Source organism: Ovis canadensis, chromosome 13 (genome assembly GCF_042477335.2).
Source record: "Ovis canadensis isolate MfBH-ARS-UI-01 breed Bighorn chromosome 13, ARS-UI_OviCan_v2, whole genome shotgun sequence".
Taxonomy (NCBI): Eukaryota; Metazoa; Chordata; class Mammalia; order Artiodactyla; family Bovidae; genus Ovis; species Ovis canadensis.
In genome coordinates, this window is record NC_091257.1 from 30,488,824 (window position 1) to 30,506,619 (window position 17,796).

General features: G+C 43.7%; 1 protein-coding gene across 10 annotated transcripts in view; it reads left to right on the forward strand.

Moving 5' to 3' along the window:
• CELF2 (CUGBP Elav-like family member 2) overlaps nucleotides 1-17,796 on the forward strand; it is a 553,512-nt gene that overhangs the window by 212,942 nt on the left and 322,774 nt on the right. For 3 of the 10 annotated variants that reach the window (XM_069547215.1, XM_069547218.1, XM_069547221.1), the window contains exon 1: nucleotides 14,715-16,562. The exons of 6 other annotated variants lie outside the window; for them this stretch is intronic. In XM_069547215.1, the coding sequence (XP_069403316.1) occupies nucleotides 16,510-16,562 (53 nt within the window). In that variant the 5' untranslated portion in view covers nucleotides 14,715-16,509. Of the gene's footprint in view, nucleotides 1-14,714; nucleotides 16,563-17,796 lie in introns of those variants that run through there. One more of the 10 variants, XM_069547236.1, reaches the window with a different exon arrangement.

Consider the following 17,796-nt stretch of genomic DNA (forward strand, 5'->3'; position numbering starts at 1 on the left):
CTGGCCTCCCTCTTCCTCCTTTCCTTTCTTTCCCCACATTTGTCAGCATCTGTGCTCTTGTGTTCAGACTTTGTTTTCACTGTCTCCTGCATGAACTCTCCTCATGATGCTTCCCTCCACCAGGGGTGTCCTCACCCTTTGACCCCGTGTCCAAATGCAAGTGGATTCCTCAAGATGCCCTCAACTTTATTCCTCCAAGAAAGGCTCTCCGATCACTCTTGCCACTCGAACCTCTCTTTGTTGGAACTCAGGGCTAATGAAACATGCCCGCAGTAGACTCGATATTGTTCTTTGTTTCACATAGTTCTGTCTTTCTAACATGCTTATATGTTCATTGAGGACAGGGGACATGACTGGTACCTCTCCTGAATTCAGTTTTAGATAACTAGCTTGTTGTTTAGTTCCTATGTCGTGTCCTACTCTTTGCGGCCCCATGGACGGCAACCTGCCAGACTCCTCTGTCCATCAGATTTCCCAGGCAAGAATACTGGAGCGTGTTGCCATTTCCTTCTCCAAGGGATCTTCCCAACCCAGGGACTGAACCTGTCTCCTGCGCTGCAGGCAGTCTCCTGCATCAAAAGCAGATTCATTACCACTGAGGCACCAGGGAAGCCCCAACTAGCATGTTAGTCCCTCAAAAACAAAAAGTCTGCTTGGTTTATCTCATCACAATGTTGTGCTTTAAACACACACACACACACACACACACACACAAAACTGGGACCATATTATGACATCTGTGCATTTCCTCTGCCACTGAGATGATGTGCTCGCCTTATTCATGGATTCAGCCAGACAGCCAGCAAGTATTTTTTGAGTCCCTATTTTTTCAGTCCCTATTTTTGTGCTCAGCAGTTGGTAAAGTGAAGTCCTGGAGGATATGCAGAAATAAATCTGGTGAGGGGATGGAGATGACTGGGAGCGTCTTGCCCCTATCAGAAACAACATGGACGAGAGCACAGAGGCGAGAGAGACCGTATGCACACGAGGACTTCAAAGAAGGGCCTGGTGCAGAGAGCGTAGCGCGTCTTCTGAGAAAACCCGCCGGAAGAGGTTTCAGGTGTGGGTGGGTTTTGTGAACCATATTTTGTGGCTTAGACTTCATCGTAAGGACAAGAGGAAAGCTCTGATGAGCTCTAAGTTGTGGCAACTAGTGACCATATTAGAGACTTGCAGGCATTTGTGCTAAGTTGCCTTAGTTACATCTGACTCTGTGACTCTATGGACCATAGCCCACCAGGCTCCTCTGTCCATGGGATTTTCTAGGCAGGAATACTAGAGTGGGTTGCTATGCCCTCCTCCAGGGGATCTTCCCAACCCAGGGATCAAACCTACATCTCTTATGTCTCCTGCGTTGCACTTAGGAAGCATCACTACGAACAAAGCTAGTGGAGGTGATGGAATTCCAGTTGAACTATTTCATATCCTAAAAGATGATGCTGTGAAAGTGCTGCACTCAATATGCCAACAAATTTGGAAAACTCAGCAGTGGCCACAGGACTGGAAAAAGTCAGTTTTCATTCCAATCTCAAAGAAAGGCAATGCCAAAGAATGCTCAAACTACTGCACAATTGCACTCATCTCACATGCTAGGAAAGTAATGCTCAAAATTCTCCAAGCCAGGCTTCAACAGTACATGAACCATAAACTTCCAGATGTTCAAGCTGGATTTAGAAAAGGCAGAGAAACCAGAGATCAAATTGCCAACATCCGCTGGATCATGGAAAAAGCAAGAGAGTTCCAGTAAAACATCTGCTTTATTGACTGTGCCAAAGCCTTTGACTGCTTGGACCACAACAAACTGTGGAAAATTCTGAAAGAGATGGGAATACCAGACCACCTGACCTGCCTCTTGAGAAATCTGTATGCAGGTCAGGAGGCAACAGTTAGAACTGGACATGGAACAACAGACTAGTTCGAAATAGGGCAAGGAGTACATCAAGGCTGTATATTGTCACCCTGCTTATTTAACTTATATGCAGAGTACATCTTGAGAAATGCTGGACTGGAAGAAGCACAAGCTGGAATCAAGATTGCCAGGAGAAATAGCAATAACCTCAGATATGCAGATGATACCACCCCTTATGGAAGAAAGCGAAGAAGGACTAAAGAGCCTCTTGAAGAAAGTGAAAGAGGAGAGTGAAAAAGTTGGCTTAAAGCTCAATATTCAGAAAACTAAGACCATGGCATCTGGTCCCATCACTTCACAGCAAATAGATGGGGAAACAGTGGAAACAGTGGCAGGTCTTATTTTGGGGGGCTCCAAAATCACTGCAGATGGTGACTGCAGCCATGGAATTAAAATACGCTTGCTCCTTGGAAGGAAAGTTGTGACCAACCTAGACAGCATATTCAAAAGCAGAGACATTACTTTGCCGACAAAGGTCCATCTAGTCAACGTATGGATGTGAGAGCTGGACTATAAAGAAAGCTGAGTGCGGAATAATGGATGCTTTTGAACTGTGGTGTTGGAGAAGACTCTTGAGAGTCCCTTGGACTGCAAAGAGATCCAACCAGTCCATCCTAAAGGAAATCAGTCTGAATATTCATTGGGAGGACTGATGCTGAAGCTGAAATTCTAATACTTTGGCCACCTGATGTGAAGAACCGACTTATTGGAAAAGACCTTGATGCTGGGAAAGACAGAGGTGGGAGGAGAAGGGGATAACAGAGGGTGAGATGGTTGGATGGCATCACTGACTCGATGGACATGAGTTTGAGCAAAAACTCCGGGAGTTGGTGATAGACAGGGAGGCCTGGCATACTGCAGTCCTTGGGGTTGCAAAGAGTCGACTGGACTGAACTGACTGAGCTGGTGATAAGTAGATGGGTTCTAGAGAAAGTCTGGTTCAGTTGACTGACTGTCTCCCTGACAGCTTTTACTCACAAGCATTCTAATTCCTGTATATTTATAGTCACCCAATCACACTTTGGCTATGGAATTAAAAGCGAATGCAAGGTTTAGTTGAATGGGTCTAGTTGCATCGAGTCTGTTCACTCTGTGAATTTTCAGGGAGCATTTGTGGGTCATTTTTTCTAAGTGTGTGATACTCCACTCAAAAGTTTAAAACCCTTAACGCCAGAATATGCTCACCAAGTCTAGAGTGTATAGTTCCTTATAACTTTTGGAATCCCAGTCTGGCCAAATGCACAGCCGTGTTCAAACACTGCTTTTGCTGTTGCCTGTTTGAACTGGTGGACCCAGCCAGCCTGTGGGAGCATACGCGTTTGTTCTGCGTGACTGCTTTCCTGTTCTACAAGCTAACTGCAGCCCCCCAGCCCCCACCCCTCCCTTCTTGGTATTTTAGTTATGCCTTCAAGGAGATGGTGACCAAAAGCAGGGCACTTGTCACTGCCATCTCAAATTCAGGACAAGTAGCTGAAAGTTGGGCTAGAGTCAGGCTGGAGCAAGCAGGGATTTGATCCCAACCCTCTTGAACTGGATCACTCCCCCCCACGCCCCAGCCCCGCCCCTGCGCCGACCTCGCCCCTGCCCCCACCTCCAGTGAGTCTACAGGTGTGAGAGCAGTCTACTTCCTCCGTTTAAAATCAGGCTGCCTGCCGGAGTTACTGCCCCAGTTCTTAGCTGATTCCTGAAACTTTCTCAATCTTCCTCCATCGGATTTGCACTGCCCTGCTTTTTTCACTTAGTATCTAAACATATAACCCATGATCTCATATACAGCAGGAAAGGTAACTCAAAACCTCATATGCATATGTTTTCTCTCTCCTGCCAGATTTAAGCTCCTTAGTGATGGGTTCAACCCTGTCTTTCACAGGAGCATCTTTCTTTGCCTCCCCCCTCCAGTGCTGGTCTGCCTGGGACCCGTTCTCATTCCTTGCCCTTGATACCCCTGCAGTGGTTTTAACTGTTCCCTCTGCTTAGAAGACCCAGCTGCAGGGGTCTCCAGCTCAGCTCATCCCCAGTGAAACTGATCATCTTCCCCATCCACCCTGTTCTGCTCTTTGGGGTTTTCATTTACTTAGCAGTGTCATCATTTGCTAAATTTTCCGGGTTAAAAAAAATCAGGATTTTCTTTGACTCAGCCGTTTTCTTCATTCCATCCTTTCAGTTGTCCTTATAGTGACTTGACCCCCTTTTCTCCCCTGGTCCTTACCACCTGGACCATGTAAAACAGTGAAAAAAGTTGAGTCCCACCCCCCATCTTTGCCAGTTTCACTGTGCTTGTCAGCTTGGGCCTCTCTTGACCTCCTAGGCCCCCATGTCCTCATCTATGTGGTGTGGATGATAGTAGCAGTTTACTGAATTGCTCCGGTAATTGAGTGATTTGATCTTAAATGGAGGTCCTCAAGCCCAGCCAATAGACAGTGGCCCATGAGTAGAAGACCCATCTTGCCAGCCACGTGGCCTCATGGCTATACAGCAGCTCCCCTACCATCTCCCTGACTCCCCGCTCTTGTCTGTTTTGGGGTCATGAGACATTTTTCCAGAACCAGAGCCATTTAAAATCTTTCATGGCTTCAGACAGCCAGGTTTCAGTCCAGGATGCCGTGTCCCTCCTCCCTCGACTTGGGGCCACTCTCTGCCTCAACCTCCTTTGGCCTCTAGGAACTTTCCTTTGATGATCACCACCTAGTCATGTTCTTTGTGCTTTTCCGGTATCCACCATAACAATATTTAATTGTAACAGGAATAGAGAGGTCAATGTCAAGTTTTGTGCCAATCCTTGCAATAAAGAACAAAATCAAGCTAATACACTTTTGAAAGTGAGGAGGCATCTCATTAAGAATTGCCTTGAAAATATGGTCTTTAATAGCATTTACTGTTTTGTTTTTAATAGCAGGTGGAGGATGAAACTTTATAAGGGAATGTTGTTATTTTAGTCGCTAGGTTCTGTCTGACTCTTTTGCAATCCCGTGGACTGTAGCCCACCAGGCTCCTCTGTCCATGGGATTTCCCAAGCAAGAATACTAGAATGGGTTGCCATTTCTTTTGCCAGGGGATCTTCCCAACCTGCAGATCAAACCTGTGTCTCCTGCTTGGCAGGCAGATTCTTTACCACTGAGCCACTTAATAAGGGGATGTGTGTGCTGTGCTAAGTCACTTTAGTCGTGTCTGATTCTTTGTGACCCTGTGGACTATAACCCACCAGTGTCCTCTGTCCATGGGATTCTCCAGGCAACAGTGCTGGAGTATGTTGCCATGCCCTCCTCCAGGGGATATTCCCAATAAGGGGATGACTTGCTGTAAATCCCTGGGGATCTTGTGAACTAACAGGGAAGGAGAACAGGACTACACAGGGTGAAAGGGGTGACCTACCAATATATAGAGAGAGTTAAATATGGGAAACAGGTTGACTGAAAATGGATGAAGCAAAAATTAGACTGATTCTGATGTCTGTTCCCTGCCCATAAAGACATTTGCTTTTTCCAAGATACCCCACAAATCACCCTCCAGCTCCCACTGCTCTTAATTCTGAAAGTTTTGTCAACTCATTTTATCCACAATGCCTGGTCCTCAGTTCAGTTCAGTCGCTCAGTCATATCCGACTCTTTCCGACCCCATGGACTGCAACACACCAGGCTTCCGTGTCCATCACCAACTCCAGAGTTTGCTCAAACTCATGTCCATTGAGTCAGTGGTGCCATCCAACCATCTCATCCTCTGTCATCCCCTTCTCCTCCTGCCTTCGATCTTTCCCAGCATCAGGGTTTTTTCATATGAGTCGGTTCTTCTCATCAGGTGGCCAAAGTACTTGAGTTTTCAGCCTTCAGCATCAGTCATTCCAATGAAAATTCAGGACTGATTTTCTTTAGGATTGATTGGTTAAATCTCCTTTCAGTCCAAGGGACTCTCAAGAGTCTTCTCCAACACCACAGTTCAAAAGCATCAATTCTTCGGCGCTCAGCCTTCTTCACAGTCCAACTCTCACATCCATACCTGACTACTGGGAAAATGATAGCTTTGACTAGATGGACCTTTGTTGGCAAAGTAATGTCTCTGCTTTTTAATATGCTATCTAGGTTGCTCACAGCTTTTCTTCCAAGGAGCAAGCATATTTTAATTTCATGGCTGCAGTTACCATCTGCAGTGATTTTCGAGCCCCCAAAAATAAAGTCTCTCACTGTTTCCATTGTTCCCCCATCTATTTGCCATGAAGTGATGGGACCAGATGCCATGGTCTTAGTTTTCTGAATGTTGAGCTTTAACCCAACTTGTTCACTCTCCTCTTTCACTTTCATCAAGAGGCTCTTTAGTCCTCCTTCGCTTTCTGCCATAAGGGTGGTGTCATCTGCATATCTGAGGTTATTGATATTTCTCCCGGCAGTCTTGATTCCAGTGCTTCATTCAGTCTGGCATTTTGCATGATGTACTCTGCATATAAGTTAAATAAGCAGGGTAACAATATACAGCCTTGACATACTCCTTTTCCTATTTGGAACCAGTCTGTTGTTCCATGTCCACTTTTAACAGTTGCTTCTTGACCTGTATACAGATTTCTCAAGAGGCAGGTCAGGTGGTCTGGTATTCCCCTCTTTAAGGATTTTCCACAGCTCGTTGTGATCCACACAGTCAAAGGCTTTGGCATAGTCAATAAAGCAGAAGTAGATGTTTTTCTGGAACTCTCTTGCTTTTTCGATGATCCAGCGGATGTTGACAATTTGATCTCTGGTTCCTCTGCCTTTTGTAAATCCAGCTTGAACATCTGGAAGTTCATGGTTTATGTACTGTTGAAGCCTGACCTGAAGAATTTTGAGCCTGATCCTACCTGCTGGCAATTTGTCAACTCCCAAACTTCAGCACTGATGGAAAGTAATGAGGGAAATGTATCATTTACCACTTTGTTTTCTATTCACCCATATAAATGGTGCCTTAAAGTTAGAAAAGGTTTCCCTGTTGCCTCAGTGGTGAAGAATCCACCTGCCAAGCAGGAGACATGGGTTCAGTTCCTGGGTTGGCAAGATCCCCTGGAGAAGGAAATGGCTACCCACTCCAGTATTCTTGCCTGGAGAATCCCATGGACAGAGGAGTGTGGAAGGGCAACTGTCAATGGGGTCACAAAGAATCAGACACAACTTAGTGATTTAACAACAACAGCAAACAAAGTTTTAAAAAACAGTAAAACATCAAGCTGATCATTCCATCTCAATGAATTGATAAAGTTCTTAAAGTCAGAGCAGGGCCTTCTGCATATATCTGTCCCTTTCTGGGTCCAACAGAGTGCGCACAGTTGAAACTGGTACTTATTTCACAAGTCATGTCATGTGGCTGTAAGCCACTGAGTTTGGGTCACTTAATAAGAAGTGGGTTTCGCAAAGAAATTTAGCTCTTGAACAAATATTTATTAAGTGTCCAGCATATGCCACACATTGGCCTAAAGTGATGATAAACATGGAGTGAGTTCCTGCTTTAATGCAGCTTCAGTTCAGATGGAAGGGAGAGATCATAAACAAGAAAACAAGCAGATAATCTCATTTCAGAGAGTGATATTTATAAAGAAAGGTAACATGTAAAGCACCTGCGTATTCTAAAAGAGCTGTCTTGGTCGTTGCAAAACCGTCTTTTCCAGAACATCTGGGTTTCTGTTTCATCTCTGTTGTGTAATCACGTGAATTCCCACCTTGGTCTCACTTGCCCATCAGGAAACCTACCTGCTGCACCCTGATCTTCACCATGCTTGTGCTATTCAAGTCTTATAATTCCTAGAATCAAAACCACTAAGAAAGACAGACGCCCAAGTGCACCAAACTCTGCATGGCCATCGAAAACACTAGATAGTAGTCGGTCAGTTCAGTAGTTGTGTCCGACTCTTTCCGACCCCATGAACCGCAGCACAGCAGGCCTCTTTGTCCATCACCAACTCCCAGAGTTTGCTCAAACTCATGTCCATTGAGTCAGTGATGCCATCCAACCATCTCATCCTCTGTTGTCCCCTTCTCCTCCTGCCTTCAATCTTTCCCAGCATCAGGGTCTTTTCCAGTGAGTCAGTTCTTTGCATCAGGTGGCCAAAGTAGTGGAGTTTCACCTTCAGCATCAGTCATTCTAATGAATATTCAGGCTGATTTCCTTTAGGATGGACTGGTTGAATCTCCTTTCAGTCCAAGGGACTCTCAAGAGTCTTCTCCAACACCACAGTTCAAAAGCATCCGTTATTCCACACTCAGCTTTCTTTATAGTCCAACTCTCACATCCATACATGACTACTGGAGAAACCATAGCTTTGACTAGACAGACGTTTGTTGGCAAAGTAATGTCTCTGATTTTTAATATGCTATCTAGGTTGGTTGTAGCTTTTCTTCCAAGGAGCAAGCATATTTTAATTTCATGGCTGCAGTCACCATCTGCAGAGCTCCCCAAAATAAAATCTGCCACTGTTTCCACTGTTTCCCCATCTATTTGCCATGAAGTGATGGGACCAGATGCCATGGTCTTAGTTTTCTGAATGTTGTTCTTTAAGCCAACTTTTTCACTCTCCTCTTTCACTTTCATCAAGAGGCTTTTTAGTTCCTCTTCACTTTCTGCCATAAGGATGGTGTCATCTGCATATCTGAAGTTATTGATATTTCTCCCGGCAATCTTGATTCCAGCTTATGCTTCATTCAGTCTGGCATTTCTCATGATGTACTCTGCATATAAGCTAAATAAGCAGGGTGACAATATACAGCCTTGATGTACTCCTTGCCCTATTTGGAACCAGTCTGTTGTTCCATGTCCAGTTCTAACTGTTGCTTCTTGACCTGCCTACAGATTTCTCAAGAGGAAGGTCAGGTAGTCTGGTATTCCCATCTCTTTCAGAATTTTCCACAGTTTATTGTGGTCTGCATAGTCAAAGGCTTTGGCATAGTCAATAAAGGAGAAGTAGATATTTTTCTGGAACTCTCTTCCTTTTTCCATGATCCAGTGGATGTTGGTAATTTGATCTCTGGTTTCTCTGCCTTTCCTAAATCCAGCTTGAACATCTGGAAGTTTATGGTTCATGTACTGTTGAAGCCTGGCTTGGAGAATTTTGAGCATTACTTTACTAGTGTGTGAGATGAGTGCAATTGTGTGGTAGTTTGAGCATTCTTTGGCATTGCCTTTCTTTGAGATTGGGATGAAAACTGACCTTTTCCAGTCCTGTGGCCACTGCTGAGTTTTCCAAATTTGTTGGCATATTGAGTGCAGCACTTTCACAGCATCATCTTTTAGGATTTGAAATAGCTCAACTGAAATTCCATCACCTCCACAAGCTTTATTCATAGTGATATTTCCTAAGGCCCACTTGACTTCGCATTCCAGGATGTCTGGCTCCAGGTTGGTGATCATACCATCGTGATTATCTGGGTCGTGAAGATCTTTTTTGTTTAGTTCTTCTGTGTGTTCTTGCCATTTCTTCTTACTATCTTCTTCTCTTAGATCCATACCATTTCTGTCCTTTATTGTGCCCATCTTTGCATGAAATGTTTCCTCGGTATCTCTAATTTTCTTGCAGAGATCTCTAGACTTTCCCATTCTATTGTTTTCTTCTATTTCTTTGCATTGATTGCTAAGGAAGGCTTTCTTATCTCTCCTTGCTATTGTTTGGGACTCTGAACTCAGATGGGACAGTAGTCATGTTACAGAATTTCTGGGATGCGCCAGCCTGAGCAGAAGATGATGGTGTGTACATGTGTCTGTCTTTGTTGTGGTGGTTTAGTTGCTAAGTCCCGTCTGACTCTTTGTGACCCAATGGGTTACAGCACGCCAGGCTTCCCTGTACTTCACTATCTCCCAGAGTTTGCTCAAACTCATGTCCATTGAGTTGATGATGCCATCCAACTATAACCACAGTAATAAAAGTGGCCCATTTTCCATGCAAATATTAGTGCCTAACTTACATATATTCACCTCTGGTTTTCTCAAGATTTCTGATATGACCAGCGGTGGCCCCTGGCAAAACTTTAGGCCAAAAATAACCACTCAATTGTGAATGTGTTATTTATGATGTCATATGAGTTCACAAGCCCTGGTGGCTCACTATTAAAGAACCCACCTGTCAATGCAGGAGACACGGGTTTGATCCCTGAGTCTGGAAGATCCCCTGGAGAAGGAAATTGTAACCCACTCCAGTATTCTGGCCTAGGAAATCCCATGGACTGAGGAGCCTGGTGGACTAAAGTCCATGGGATCATAAAAGATTTGAACATGACTTAGCAACTAAACAATGAGTTCACAAGCCAAAGTTAGTTATTTTATCAGCAGGGTTACTTATGGTAACCATTTTCATGGGAAATCTTTGACTTTCTTCTCTTTGTCTTTCACAGACCTAGCTACGTGGAAATAGATCTCCAAACTCACTTCGTGGTGTCTTTCCACAGCCCTGCTTGTCTATAGAAAGCAAGTTATTATTACTCTTTATAATAATAAAACCTTAAATTTATCTAGGGCGTATTTTCAAGTGGTTTCTTGGAGCTCTAAGTACTTTGTGGTTTATTATTTACACCTACTCATTGATAAATAGGACACTTGATCTTTTGAAGGGGCTTTATAATTATTCTTACTAATTACTCATCCCCCGGCCCCACTTCTAGCAAAACATCTCCATTTTGCAAAATGAGTGCATCATCCCACAGCTTGGAGAAGGACTATCCATGTGGAACATGGGGCCCCTGGATTGCTCACAGGGACAGCTACTTCTTAATCATGACTTGGAGGTGCTTTTTGAGTCCTCAAGTGAGAGGAACTCCAGTTACATAGATCTTCAGATTACCATCAAATCCTTTCTTTGCTAAGGCTGCCAAGGTCTTACATCAAACTAACTGTCAATTTTACGTGTCAGGTAGTGATTTGTGATCCTTGTATCCTTGGGGCTTTGGAGGTCTTTCCTCTCGAGGCAGGAGGGAGCATGGGGTCTGCAAGCACAGGATTGTTCCCAGATTTCACCGCTTTGTCTCATTCTGTCCACGGAGACCCTTCCTCGAAAGCTTAGACCTGGTCAGGGGAACTTTGTGTCTTCTGTTTGACATCAGCTCTAGATGGAAACCCACCTTCTCACACAGGCACTCAACACTTTACTGAGCACCTCCTAGGGGTCATGTGTGGCCTTCGCAGCAAATCTGTTTCTTGTAGACCTTGATTGTCACTTTGTATTCGCTTCGCAGACTTCCTGTGTTCTTTCCACCTTTCACAACAATGTGGTATGTTTCTTAGTTCAGCCTGGCAATTCTTGATGTCTGCTATGGTCTGAATGTTTGTGACAACCCCCACCACCACCTCAGTGAATTTCATATGTTGAAAGCTCAATGCCCAATGCATTAGGAGGTGGGGTCTCTGAATTAAGTCATGAGGGTAGAATCTTCATGCATGGGATTAGTGTTCTCATAAAGGAAACCCCACAGAGACCCCTCATCCCTTCCACCATGTGAGGACAAAGCAAGGAGGTGTCCACTATGAACCAGGAGGAGGACCTTCATCAGAACTTGACCAAGCTGGTGCCTTGCTCTGGGACTTCCCAGCCTCCAGAGCCATGAGAAATAAACATTTTCTTCTTCAAGGCCCCAGGTCTGTGGTATTTTGCTTTAGCAGCCTGAATGGCCTATGGCAGTATCTGAAACTAGCAACTAAATAGATTAAATATCTTCAGTGCCTCCACATTCCAAGATGGTTCTTTTTTGATGGGAATCTAAGGAGCAGATTAGATGTTATTTAGAGTCCCGTCCTTTTATTTTTTTTAATATTCATTTATTTATGTCTGGTTGTTATTGGGTCTTAGTTGTGGCACACAGGACCTTCATTGCACCATGTGGATCTTCCATTCTGGGGCACGGACTCTCTCTAGTTGTGGCATGCAGGCTCAGTAGTTGCAAGACATGGGCTTAGTTGCTCCACGGCATGTGGGATCTTAGTTCCTCAATCAGGGATTGAACCCGCATCCCCTGCTTTGAAAGGAGGATTCTTAACCACTGGACCACCAGGGAAGTCCCTAGTGTCCCATCTGTTTTATCAAAGGATTTTATTCAGCCAGGTCCTTCATCTCAAATACTTCATATTGTACCCTTCTATTGAAATGGTATTTTCCATTACTTTTGCAATGTACATATCAAAATGCAAAGACAAGGCACAGAAGGCAGAAAAAAGTTGAATTCGTTTTTTGTTGGATTTGGAAATTTGGCTTTTTAATCCCAGAAATTACCTACAATATAAAAAAACTCACATATAATACAGCTTTAAACATTTTTTTTAGGAAGCTCATATCTAGAAAGGTCACGAAATCTAGCTGATTCTCAGCTCAGCGCCATACTTCTCAATTGCTATACCTCTCCAGTTTTCCCCTCACCAAGCTTGCATTATTAGCTCAACAATTAATTTCTACAGTTAATAACAAACTTCTTGGATATAGAGAGCATTGAAATAGTTTTTGTTTTTGTTCTTTGCTAATTACTGCTATAATCCTTATCCTCTTAAAAACTGTCCCCTACAAACCAAATTTAATAATCATCAGGGTTGTTAAAAATTAATTCCTATAGGAGATGACCTCAAAAAATTGGTCTCCAAAAGTGCTTAGGCTGTCTAGTTTCAACTCAAACTGTATTTGAAATAAAGTTTTGAAAGAAACTGACAAATACTAGTAGCTCAGACACAACCTTCGAATCAATTTTTTATTCATTTACTATCTGTCCTCTAAGATAGGTAACCTTGAGGATCTAATGTCTGGTGATCTGAGGTGGAGCAGATGTAATAATGATAGAAATAAACTGCACAATAAATGAAATGCATTTGAATCATCTGGAAACCATTCCCCCACCCCACTCCCACCCCCAGTCCATGGAAAAATTGTCTTTCATGAAACTGGTCCCTGGTGCCAAGAAGGTTAGACTGCTGCTCTAAGGTTATTAGTATCACATTGGAAAAGTGTGAAGTTCTTCATTACAATACCACTCAAAAGACTTGCCTTCCCGGTTGCGTCTGTCAGCCCTGGGCACAGTGGGGCTGCTGAGTCACACCGCAACCCAGTAGAAAGAACAGGGGCCTAGACAGGGCTCCCATGCTCTATCATTATCCACCTTCTGTGGGCACTGTTTCTGTGCCTGAACTTTTTCAGCAGAACAGGTAACAGGACCAGCTGTGCACACCCCGCAGTGTTGTAGGGATTCAACAGGGAAACACGCAAAGTGTCAGGGAAGGCCTTCTCAGGGTTGTGAGCTGTGCCGGTGGAATGCTTGAATTAGAGGAAGAAGTGGTGCCGCACCCCATAATTGTTAAGACAACTACAGATGGCACAGTGGTAGAGAATCCACCTGCCAATCCAAGAGATGCAGGGAACTCAGGTTCCATCACTTGGTCAGGAAGAGCCCCTGGAGAAGGAAATGGCTACCACTCCAGTATTCTCGCCTGGAAAATTCCATGGAAGGAGGAGCCTGGTGGGCTACAGTCCATTGGGTTGCAAAGAGTCAGACATGACTAAGAGAGTGAGCATGCGAGCACATAAAGGAATAATGGAACATAAAAGTCTTCTCAAGTGTTAAAAACAAATTCATGCCTTTATTTCACAAACTCTTATTAAGAATCAGCTAAAGGGAGTTTATTCTATTTGGTGGATTAAGAATACAAAGATTGATCCAATGTGGATTTGGAGTCAGAGAATTCCTATGCAGTAGGACACACCTATCTTATATTCACTCATATTTCTATCCCCAAGTTCAGCACAGGCAACTGGCGAGTGTAAGACCCCCCAATTTGTCACCTTACTGGTGATAAGCACTAAACTCTTACCTCAATAGCTTTCTCATTATTTAGGTCCCTAGACTCAAATGGAAGTGGAGGGAATATAAAATATTTAACGGTTTGATTCCATCCCAGTCCTTGCTACTCCGGATCCATAATTCATTTCACTAGAGGAATAACCCCATGCACAGCAGCCCTGGCTTCCAGTGCTAAGAATCTATTTATGGATTAGCAAATGCATTAGTGCTACGTGTTAGTACTTGCCTCGGAGTTTAGCCCTGTCAGACGCTGGATGGAAGTATTAAAATAGGGTTTTGTGTCAGAACAGTGTATTTTTACTTTGCTCTGATGCACAAAACCATGGCCTGTGTCAAGCCACTCATTCCACTTTTTGTTAATCTTTGCACTAACAGAACACATCGTTTCATTATACACACTTCCAGGGCTTTGAAATAACTGAGCAGCACTCCCTGGTGGTCCAAGGGTTAAGAATCTGCCTGCCAGTGCAGGGGACATGGGTTCGATCCCTGGTCAGGGACGATTCCACATGCTGCAGGGCAACTGAGCCCATGTACCACAGCTATGGAAGCCTGCCCGCTCGGAGCCTGTGCTCCTCAACAGGAGAAGCCACCACAATGAGAAGCCCGTTTGCTGCAACAAAAAGTAGCTTCCACTCGCTGAAACTAGAGAAAGCCTGCGTGCAGCAACAAAGACCCAGCACAGCTGGGTGATATTAGTGATATAGATAACAAACAATAAATATAGTATTTATTACTAATAAATTATTAATTTAACAATCAATCAAAATAAATTAATTAAAAATATAAAATGAGCGTTTGTTGCCCCTGTTTATCTACAGGGCAAAGAGAGCTCTAGAGAGGGGAGCTGAGCCCTGCCTCCGCTCTCAACGCAGGTGACTAGGGAGATAGCTCAAAACCCTCTCTCTGCAGGGTCTCTGCTTCCAAATCATTTATGTGATGTTGATCTTGCTCCAAAAGAGTACCTTAGGTTGTACCTAGTACATCTCCCTGGCAAGGTCCTTTATTTTTATATATTTACTCTCAGATGTGACGATGAAGGAAGGCAATGTGAAAATATGCTTGTTTTAAGGACAGAGCCGTGGCTTCATTCTCTGATCCCAGTGCTTCATCATGGGAACTTCTTGCCGTCTAGAAATGGGAATGGGGACTGCTTTCAGTCACTGCTGCTTGTTATTATCAGCCCTATTGATAAACGAAGCGTGATTACTGGGCAGTAACTCTGAAAGCACTATCCGCACCCTCTAGAACATCTTCATCTCCTTATCTGTGGGCCAAGACTAAGTTCAGAGGTCAGAGATCGAGAAAGATGCTGGGGGTGTGGTCCTTCCCTGGTGGTCCAGCGGTTAAGACGTCACCTTCCAGTGTAGGGGGTACAGACTCAGTCGCTAGTGGGGGAACTAAGATCCCACATGCTCCCTGTCCCCCTAGTAAAACAAAATACATAAAAAACAGAAGCACTATTATAACAGGTTCAGTAAAGACTTAAAAAAATGGTCCACATTTTAAAAAATCTTTTAAAGAAGATATTGGGGTGCATTCCAGATCTCCAAAAGAGAGGATAATGGGGCGCACCATGATTTTCCCCACTCCACTATTGTTCCCCCAAATATTTTGAGTCCAGATTATTACGGAGGTGCACAATTGTGCTGATGAGAACAGGTGACGTGTTGGATCCCGGGAGTGGGGAAACCAGTGTTCCGTGAGCCAGCTCTGTTTCAGGCTGTGTTCTGTGTCGCTCCATCCAAGCTGAGCGCATTCTTGGCTTCCGATCAGCACACACCTCCTGGATCAAAGCCTTCATTTGCAGTTTTGGACAACTGACTATTCCATCCATAGCATCTTGTCTTTCCTGTGTGTGTTTAACTTACTGTTTTACTTGGTTAATATGCCTGGAATTCTTATAATTCCAATAAACAGAAGTACAGTGTGTATTTCCTTGGCTAACTGTATATGCTAAGCCCAGTGAGGATAATGAAGTACGGAAGCAGGAGTTTTTTTCTTATTTTGGAAAAGAGCATTCTAATTGGTCTTTTGAGGCAGATGCTCCACTGTCTATGAGGATTTCAGTATGACCAAACAATCTTTGCATTGCCTACCTCTTTTAGAAGTCCTGCTGCAGGTGGGTTATGCCCTGACCTCCAAGAACTCTGGTGCTCACAGAGTTAAAATCTTTCCAAGTTTCTGCAACCTCTGTCCTCCCCATCCTCAATCCAGAGTGGGGCTAAGGGTCTTGACCTTGTCACTCTTTCTGAGGACAAGGGGCGAGGAAGAGATGAATCCAGCTGTGAATTCAGCGTCCCAAAAAAGAGAAGCAAAAATTCCTTTTTAGCACCCTGACCCACCCACATCTTCTGTGAGTCATCTGTGAGGCTTGCTGACAGTGGATGGCAAAGAGAAAACATGTACTTGGTTTTGCTATGAAATGTATAAGACAAAGAGGTAAATGAGTGACTTATTTTTCTTTCCAATTTCTGAAGATGGTAATTAGGAGAACTCACACCAGCCAGGCTCGAGCGAATGCAAGCAAGACCCCTATAGGCAGCACGGTGTATTAATGTAAAAATATGCTTAGACAACATAACTTGTCAGAGAGGATTATTTCTACTTAGTGGATCTGCAGGAGCCCCTTTGCTCTACCATTCAGAATTAGACTAGAGAAGAGAGTGAAGAAAGAGAGAGAGAAAGAGAGGGAGGGAGGGAGAGAGAGAGAGGGAGAGAGAGAGGGGGGAGCGCGCATTAGTGAACAGCTACTGTGGCATTGATGTTGGAGCGCACTTCTGAACTGGCTTTTGTTGAGACTATCAGTGTATCTGTGCAGAAAGCATGCGCTGTCCCAAATCCGCTGTTACTATGAGAAATGAAGAGCTGCTTTTAAGGTATGTTGCTGTGTTCTTTGTTTTAATGTATGCCTTGCTAGTTTTCAGAGCTGGCTGAGACTGTCATCACGGTCAGAATCAAGCAGCTTCCTTATCTTAGAAGAAAAAAATAAAAAAGAATCTAGAGAGAGAGAGGGGGAAAGAGGGAAACGAAATCGAGACCAAAAGATTGGGAGAAAGAGAGAGCAAGCGAGAGAAAGGAGAAGGACTCCTGTGGACGAGTTATATTTGCAGGAGTTGCCTTTTGCAAGCATATCATGTATTTGCTTGCTGCTATTTGTGCGCGGCCAGTGGATAATTTTAAAGGCTCCGAATCTGGCTCTGGGTTTGTCTTTTCCTTTGCAATGTCTAAGCCTCTTTCATTATTATGCACTCTGCATGGAATACTCAGCGAGAAAGGAGCTAAGGAGACTCCATATTAGACTTGCGTTCCAGATACCGCTCTAATCTGGACTTAGCCTACCTAAATAGTCCTTCTGTGTTACCAGGTTTGGATCACTTTATCCTGTTTGCCAAAATGTGTACCTGTTTAAAGACCTCTATTCATGCATGGCGTCCTGGGTCCCTCTGTATTGAAAGCAAATATTTGTTTCCTGCATCTGTGTAAGGGTCCTACCGCTTACCAAGAATGAGCCACCTTTTGGGAAGCAGAGAAAGAATTATGATAGAATTGGCATCCTGCTTTGAAAAATGTAGTCTTTTGTTTATTTGCTAGCAGACATTGTAGCACTGAATACATCTATGGGTCTGACAATGGGACCCGTTGAACAATGGAGCTGTCAAACTAGCTTAATGCATGTCTGGGTTTTTTTTTTCTTCTTCTTCTTCTTTCTCAACACCCTTTTTATCTGTTTTAATCTTGTTTGTATAGACTATCCAGATTGAAGAGCTTTTAGGACTGCTTGTTTGTGGTTTTGTGCATTTAAAAAATTTAATATCTGCCGTTCGTAGGGCTTTTTGCATTTTGCAGCTATGTTGGTTGGATTAAGTTAGAGATTTATTACTTACCTCTCTGTTAAACTACAGAAAGAAACTCATTGATTGAGAACGCTTGTAATACCATTATCATTCTAGCAAATACCTTGTTATCAGACATGCCTCTACAGTATTTAATGCTTGGGGATTTAAAATATGCCTGTTTGGTGGACTTACGGAACATAGCACTAAAGCAAAGTTAAGAGGAATATTTCTAATGTTTAAGTAAATTATGATTTCTGGTGTCTGCTTCCTCTTT